The sequence below is a fragment of the Magnolia sinica genome, chromosome 5 (assembly GCF_029962835.1).
Source record: "Magnolia sinica isolate HGM2019 chromosome 5, MsV1, whole genome shotgun sequence".
In the NCBI taxonomy this organism is placed as follows: Eukaryota; Viridiplantae; Streptophyta; class Magnoliopsida; order Magnoliales; family Magnoliaceae; genus Magnolia; species Magnolia sinica.
In genome coordinates, this window is record NC_080577.1 from 91317602 (window position 1) to 91326369 (window position 8768).

General features: G+C 40.1%; 1 protein-coding gene across 1 annotated transcript; it reads right to left on the minus strand.

Moving 5' to 3' along the window:
- Positions 1-1988: 1988 nt before the first annotated feature.
- LOC131247386 (ABC transporter G family member 29-like) lies at positions 1989-6319 on the minus strand. Its single transcript, XM_058247701.1, has 7 exons — positions 6187-6319; positions 3991-4281; positions 3812-3895; positions 3497-3630; positions 2753-2980; positions 2446-2554; positions 1989-2150 (listed from the first exon to the last, which is right to left on the minus strand). Exons 1-6 carry the CDS (start codon positions 6223-6225, stop codon positions 2494-2496), a joined length of 837 nt encoding a protein of 278 aa, XP_058103684.1. The 5' UTR covers positions 6226-6319; the 3' UTR covers positions 1989-2150; positions 2446-2493.
- Between the last annotated feature and the right edge of the window lie 2449 nt (positions 6320-8768).

Below are 8768 nucleotides of genomic sequence, written 5' to 3' on the forward strand. Positions count from 1 at the left end.
ATAAACATTATTGTGGGCCCTACTAAGGTTTCAACGGTGGAAGTCATTATTCTCACTGTTTCCTATGGTGTGGTCCACTTCAACTTTGGGAATCTTTCAATTTTCGGCTCAACCACTAAAATGGGCTAGAAAAACTGATGGACGGCGTGGATAACTTATACACATTCAGAGAAGGCCCAACTGAGTTTACTCAGTACGATAAAAGCCTACTGATTAACTCAGTACGCAATCCGATTTCGTGGCAGGGGGAGTAGCCAATCCGTTCCCATGTGCTAGGGTAGCTAACGGGTGTAATATCCAGTCCGTTCATAAGGCGGTAACCATGTAGATGTTCTCTCTCTTTGTAAAAAACAATCCGCCTCATTCAGTAGGTGGTCGACGTAGTCCCGAACAGTTGAACGGTTAAGAAAACTTCACCGAAGCATTTTCAGCCCGACAATTTGACCGATGCGATTCTTGGATAAGAGCATCTAGATGATCGTGCATCTCAGATGAATGGACTGGATCTTGTACCAACGTGCCAGACTGGCACGTGTTTGGATGTACATGAGTTGTCTTGTTCATGTACGCGGGCTTTGCAAAGATCTTGTTGTAATTTGGAGGGCTTGATTTGGGCGCAACATGAACTACTAAATATGGCACGTGCAATGCATGTGGGAAGAAGTTGGGAAAAGTAGGACTCCCCGAACCAACACCACGTACGTCAGTGGTGATGAGACGTGGTGAGATTTGATTGACTACGTGTCAATATTATAGGTAAGTGTACTTGGGTTCATATTCGTCCTAACAACTTTCAAATTGCTTTACGCTACTCCCCCTGCCATCAGCCAATGGCTGGTGGTTGGTGCTCTGTGGGCCCCACCATGACGTATGTGTTTCATCCATGCTGTTCATGTATTTTTCTAGATCATTTTATGGTATGAGACCAAAAATTAGTTATATTCAAATCTCAAGTGGACCACATTATAGGAAACAGTGTTGAATGAACATTGACCATTAAAAACCTTTTGGGGGTTATAAAGGTTTTGGATCAATCTGACCTTTGGTTTTTCACTTCATTTGGGTCTGTATGAACTAACCAAGAGATTGGACGTCAAATAAACAGTACGTTAGGCCTCATGAGGATTTTAACGATGGATATGCAATCAATATTATTTTCCTGTGGTCTGGTCGCCCGAGATTTGTATCCCTTTCATTTTTTTTTTTTTTTGGATCAACCTTAAAATTATCTATAAAAATTGGATGAAACACATACGTCATGGAAGGGACACAGACCACCGACCACCAGCCACCGGGCCGGTGGCAGGGGGAGTAGCCAATCCGTTTCCGTGCTTTACATAGCCTTATCATTGACAGGGGTGCATGGCCTAATTGAATCCCACCGTATTCTAACACTTCTTAATTAGGTGGTGTCCGGGACACCACGGAATCGACACAAGAAAAAGTTGTCTTTGAGCCACAGCTTCGGTCGGTTAGCATATGCTTCACCTTGTGACAAACTAAATGCCCTTTATAAGGGTTGGGATCAAGCGGATGTACCGTTCGCAGCACGTTTCGATAACAATTCATCAATGACAAAAGTGGCTTTTGTTCTACCATTCTCTAGAAGCCTGCGGTCTAATATTACTGAGAGTTTGCTAATTCTGCGTGCATGTCTGAGAGTACACGTCCACGTATGAGCATGCACTACACCAAAATCGTCATTTAGGAACGGTTTAAAACCGTTCCTAAATGCTTCAGGAACAGTTTCAAACCGTTCCTAAATGAGGCATCGCAGAAAAACAGGAACGGTTCAGAACCGTTTTGGGTACAATTTTAGGAACAGTTTTAAGCCGATCTGGTGCCAGCAGTCACATTTTAGGCGCACAATTTTAGAAACGGTTTTGAATGCTTATTAATTTTGCCAACGGTCAGATTTTAGGACGGAATTTTTAGAACAATTTTAAACCCCTTTGTTCATTGTATGAGAAGGTGACGAAGAATGTGATGGACACGGTCATCATGCCATAGTAAGTGAAGTAGAGGAATGTGAAAAAGGTGAAGAAGAACCAGAAGAACTTCGCGGCTGTCCACTGGAAGATCACCATGGCATAGACAATAAGAGTATAGCATGTGGTCTGGATGAGTACATATAGTATTTCCATCATGACCTGCATCAAAACACAGGTTATCCGGGTTTATTACTACCTTTTTTGTGTCTTTTATCTAATTAGAGAAACAATATAAGAGCATGTGCTAATTAATCTATATGTTACATTTTATTTTATGACTGTCCTAGGCATAGCAAAATATAAGCAAAACCTAAAAGAAATATAAGAGATAATATATAGTCTTGTATATGTGAACCAAATTTCCAACCTATTTTGAGTTTTTATACTGTTTATGACTGAAATGCACCCACCCATTAGGTTTCCCTGAGATGAGTGAGTAAAATTGGTGTCCTACCTGAGCAATGGCGTATGGTAAGGCAGAGTACATCCCTGCAGCTCTTTCTCAGTAAAGCATAGTCCTTTCAATGGCTCCAATAATGATGGTTAGATCATTTGCATTTTCCCTGCACCATAAACACAAAGTTCATGGTTTTGTCATGAATACTCGAGTAAATAAAATTTTGTTGTTTAAGATTCTCATGAAGTACCTAGTCATTTAATGGGACCGAGAACATGAAATGATTAGACTAAAGGAGAAGAATGGCCACATGGGAGGCTGAAATTTTTCTTGAAACACTTGAAATAGAGGAAGTGATGCTTACCTTTTTGTGCCAACCCGCCAAAAGATCATGCCAAGCATGAGGGCAGCAACTAAGGTGAAGAAGTATCGGGCGAGGTTATAGTCAGGGCTTCTCCAATATGTCAACCATTGCTTCCAAAGGCATGATTTGAACTGCCCAAAAGTAGACTGAGAGTATTGTGTGGGGAAATAGATATCTTTGGCTCCTGGGGCAGGAGTGCTTAGCTCCTTAACCAGCGCTTTATTTCTCCTGGAGATAATCACAAGGTGCACATTAGCACAAATGCAACAAAATTTTATAACAATCACATGGAGGTTAAGTTGATTGCAGGGTTGTTTTCATCTATCTGTGAGATAAAAATATACAATCAGAGTGCTGCAATTAAGTACTAAGTTCTTCCATCTAATAACTAAAAATGATAGTCACACGGATGTGTAAGAAAAAAGTTTCTTAGATGCACTTGAATTCATCAACATAAGAAGAGTATGATTCACACATCTAGGAGCCTTTTCTACTTGGGTTGATTCCAAAGGTGAACAATCAATTGCATGTGAACACTTTTCTACCCAAGCATTTGTGAGATTAGCAGTGCTCTTATTAGAAAACCAGTTTCCTTCTCTGTGTATGTTTAAAAAATGATTCACATGGATGTCCACCACATTGATTCAGGTTTTGCTCATCCGAGATTCAAAATTTATTTTACCCAAGAAATTGTCATTATTACGATCCTTCTATCAAATACAAAGGAGATTATAGTTCACTTACTGATACAACTTCGAGGACTTGTAGTGCTTGGCAAAATCAATTCCCAATCGAACTTCAGCGGCAATTGAGCTTGCTTCTAGCATCCATGTTGCCGGATTGTATTTCTCTTTTATTTTTGGAACGCCAAGAATCTCCTACATGATGTAAACTAATGGAGGCTGAGTCAAATCACCATCTTTCTCTCTTTCCATTTTTATTTTTCTCTGTTCTTCTTATGATTGTCAAAATTAATACTTCATGTATGTCAGATTTTGTGTGCGAACGATCAATACAATAATAATGATGATGACTGTACAATGGGAAAAAGCATCTTACTTCAAAGTATTCGATTATCTTCTGAGAATTCTGGCCCAAAGGTCCAGAGTATATCACTTGCCCTCCTCTTTTCATCAGTAGAAGCTGTTAAATTCCACAAATTTCAAATGTTGCATAAATATTACACTCTAAAACTTTTAACTATGTGTATGGCAGAGATAAAGAGGTAGATCAGTTACCTCATCGAAAGCTTCAAAGATGTCAATGCTAGTTTGATGGATTGTGCAGACAACTGTTCTTCCTGTATCAACCGTGTTCCTTACGGTTCTCATGATAATGGCCGCTGCCCTTACATCAGGACCAGATGTTGGTTCAACCATGAAGATGATCGAAGGGTTAGCGACAAGCTCCACGGCTATTGTCAACCTCTTCCTTTGTTCTGTCGACAGTCCTGTAATCCCTAGGAGGCCCACTATCGCATCTTTGAGATTATCAAGCTCTACCAGTTCCATCACTTCATCTACAAAGATCTGAAAACAAATGATTTTAACATTTACTTCAATCTGTCAACTAACATTTGATTCTTCAGTGCAAAACTACCTGCATTTAAGGAAATCAGTCTAATAAGTAAGATTATTATTTCTTTATGATCAATCCAGGTATAGGCCCAGTCAGCATATTCCCAGTTAAATACCTAAATGGAGGAAAAAGAAAAAGAAAGGAAAAAGAAAGAAAGAAAATCCCCACTTCGTTGTTATCAAGGGTAAGTATTGACTCAAATAGCAAATTTTCATTTGATAATGTTAGACTTACATGAAATCCACTCTTGCAAGGCTTTCAAAGGAGCTTGGAATATCGCCAGCCAGGCTGTTAAAGCTGAGGTCTCTGCATGGAGAAAGCACAATGATAGATAATGAGCCTGTAACAGAAATGTTTTTTTAAAGAGTTTTTTTTTTTTTTTTGACATGGGAGTTTATCTCTGTTTTGCTTCAAATCTGAGATGGGACAGTAACAGTATTTGTTTAGAAGAAAAGATTGTAAATAGAATCCTAAGAGCAGGCAATGACACATGGCATGCACATGCAAACATCCAAATCATACTAATTGGGGTTCCAATGATGTAAAATACCTTAATGCTTAACACCGATGGGGCTCCTACCCTTACAAATGGTGGCCCATCAAATGAATGGCTAAGATAATCAGCCAGTGTCCCAATGGAAGAGTCGGCACCATTTTGAAAAATGGTATCGACTCTCCTCCATGCGGTATTCATGTATGGCTATTCAGACCATACAAATTGTAGTGCACATTTTGGATAAAGCGCATAACTTGAAATGGTAAGTGGCTCAAATCATAGAGAAAATTCAGGGTAATTTTTTGGTGTATGCTCCATCCACAAATGAGCCAGCAATTTGGAAGGTCTAGATTAACACAAATTAACCATGTGTATGGTGGTACACCACCATTTTCAAAATGGTGGTGAAAGCTTGCTAGAAAGATAGGTGAAATTTTGCTAGATCACACACCCTCTCCCTGCAATTTATACATAGCACACATGAAAAAAGTATGCTCAACCATGAAGGTGACTAGACTATCAGGGAGTCCACTCATCAAGAAGACCACCCTTCAACGAAAACAAATAAACCATTCAGTATAGAAAATTGATTAAAAAATCAGGCTAGTCCACTCGTCAGACAGGCCATCCCCTGTACTAAGAGATTTATACAGATGGTCTCTTCCCCACATCCACTTTCTCATAGCCACGCACGTGTAGGACAAAATGCATTTTGTGTAGGACATCCAAACAGTGCTATAAGAAAAAAATAAGAAATATATACTGTCATCAAAACAACATTTTAGATGAAATGAGTCTTCGAAAACTGCATGGCCACAAAATGAAATTTTCATAAAGCTGTCGACGAGACAAGGCCTTATCTATCCCTTTACAGTTACCACCCTGAAAATTAAATTTTATTACTCATGAAGCAAAAACAGCAATGCATACACCAGTAGATTTCACAAGCCAATGAACTATTAGCTTTTTGTTCTTTCTTTTTCTATCTTCTTTTTTGTTTTACACTAAATTGTTAGCTTGAGGAGTCAAACGGCCTGATATGCCGGCGAGGACACCCAAACAGTGTGGCCCACCTGACGGAAAGCTCTGATCTCGCACACGTGCCATATTGGCATGTATTCTATCCACAAAAGTGTAGAAAAGGCACCCATACAACACTTACATATAATCAACACCCAATGCAAGTAACAAAATTTCAAAATCCACTCTCTGAGTCAATTCTACAAACACATTGCAGGCATAAATACTCCCAAAAACATAAAACAGGCAAACAAAGGGCAGATCGAAGAAACATAAACAAGCAAGACCCAAAAAAGAAGAAATGATAGAAGAATTGGAACGAAAATGCCAGAGAAAATACCGAAATTGTGCCCAACGATGCAATGTTAGGTGGTGCCATACTTCTTATCGAACTCCTTCTTGATGTACTCGGCAATGTCCTTCTCCACGCCAAGCTTCTCAACGGCCTGAAAGAATCCAATTTTCCCAGCAGAAAAGAAAAATGTTAGGAAGGACAAGAAGGTAAAATGATGAAAAGATGAAGGGCAAAATGGGGAAGGAAAGATGCGAACAGAGAGAGCGCAGTCGATGACTCTCTTCTTTTTACTGGTTGCCTCACTCGAGGGCTTTCATAAGAGGGGGTAAATGGTGAAATATTTGACTAGAGTCATCACTAACCAATTATTATGACTCTACAGTTGGTTAGATCTCGTAGAAATGATTAAGATTAAGAACCCAATGATCCTTAACTCTAAGATAACTCGTGAGTTTAGGTTCTAGAGATTTCAAGTAAGGGACCGCGGTTACAGAGGGAATGTGTTAGGTACCCACTATGCTTGTACGGATGTATGATCTTTACCTTACAAGATCTGACTAATTTCTAAAGAATAAGAGTAGTTTTCGCATGTAGAAAATGTAATGCGGTGCAATGATAGTGATGATCGATCGATCTAAATTTCTGATGGGTAGGATCTGACTATATTAGCAAGCCGTAGAGCATACGTTCGAAACTATCAAGTGCATGGTATGTGTATAAGATGCTTATGACGTTATATGATAAAACGATGACCAACCGGCTAAGGTTTCTGGTGGACCTAGTGTGATTGTGTCAGCAGGTCTCATAGCATACGCCCACTAGTCTGATATGATAAAACAATTGAATTCAATATATATGTTAAAACGATGGCTAATTGGCTAAGGTTTTTGATGGACAAGATTCGATTATATCAGCAAACCTCAAAGCATACTCCCACTAGTCAAATGCATGAAAACGATAAAAATACATTATGATGCTGATATATATGAGGAGTATCGGGGATGAGAAGGGAATGAATGTTGCATGATACTCATGCTTGGATTTGATGAAGCTGATAGAAACTTGAATGATTAGATGAACAGTAGTATTACAGGGTTAGATTGAGTGGCTCAGATATGAACTTAGGTGGCTCAGGAGGCTTGGACTATGCTAGGTTGGGCTAGATAAGGGCTCAGATCTCTCTCTCTCTCTCTCTCTCTCTCACTCTCTTTGGTGGAGGGACGTCTAAGGCTAAGGCTTAAGGGACTTTTAGGAATGAGAGTGAGTTGAAATGAGAGTGGATTGGTGTCTTTCCCTGAATGCTTGAAATGGGAAGGGGAAGGGGCTATTTATGGCCTCCCAACCAAGTTTTTCGGTAATTCCCGGTAATCCTAGGGTCAAGAGGTGCTTGAAGGGCTGAGATTGGAGATTGTCACATAGCATCATCTCATGGGTTGGATGATATGGTAAAATGGTAATTTGGGTAAGGAGATGGGCATTAGAGTAAATGCAACTCAATTGCACACTTAAGGTTAAAAAAGGAGAGTTCCACATGCTTAAGGGATGTTGCCCGAAAGAGGGGGAATGCCATATGGCTGGTGATAGCCTGGCTATTGCTGGTCCCCACTTAAATTCCCTGGTTTGGTAGACAACATCCTTCAAGAGTGTGAAGGCTCTGCTATGAGGGTTGCTGCTTTGAGGTTTAGACCATTTCTTCGATTGGGCTTATCTTTGGGCTTGGGGTTTGGGCTTAACTAGGTGAGTTGACTGGGTTGCTGGATTGAGGTAGGTTGACCGGGTGAGTTGACTAGGTGAGTTAACTCGCTGAGTTGACTCGAGGCTTTAGGGTTTTGGCTTCACAGGGTTTGGGATTGGGTTGACCGGATTGATAGGGTTGACCATGTTGAGTTCAGGGTTTAGGCTTTTAGGGTTAGGGTTTAGGATCGGGATTTAGTTGCCCATCCATCCTTTCAAACTCAATAAGCTTATTAGCTTAGGGTGGGGTGTCTACAAATGTCCATATTTGGCAGAGGTTCTGTTCAACCGAATGCCAAAGTGAGTGGACACCCCGCCTTTGCCAGTTAGTCATGAATTGTGTTTTAGATTCGTTGCCTTCCTTTGTGTTTATGTCAGCCGATTGCCTGAAAATTGATAACTCGCACATATCGCGAGGGTTTGAGAAAAACATTGTGATTGTCTCTACGTGGGCCACCAATTGCAACCTTTTCACTCCTTATCAGTAATAACATCAGAAAGTTACAATGGGGCCCCTATGCTTTCTACTGCCTTACGAGGATATTGCCTCGATACTAGATTTGCTTCCTAGATCACCATACGAGTATTTGTTTCATTTGATCGTCAAAGTGGTTAGTTGCCCTGCGCTTTCTGCGACTTTATGGGGAACTTACTATGCTGACTTGGACTCGATCAAATTCTACAAGCATCCACGCCTAGGTATGTGCGAGTGACCTCTTTTCATGCAATCTTTTGGTTTTAACACCTAGCTTATAATTTATCTTTTTCACCGTTTGGATGATTTCTTCTAACCAATATTAGCCTATCCTCTTTTCATAGCATTATCATTCGATACAATGGAGCTGATAGTGGAGTTCAGTCCGATTGTATTTTGATGTACATTCAGATCCGAT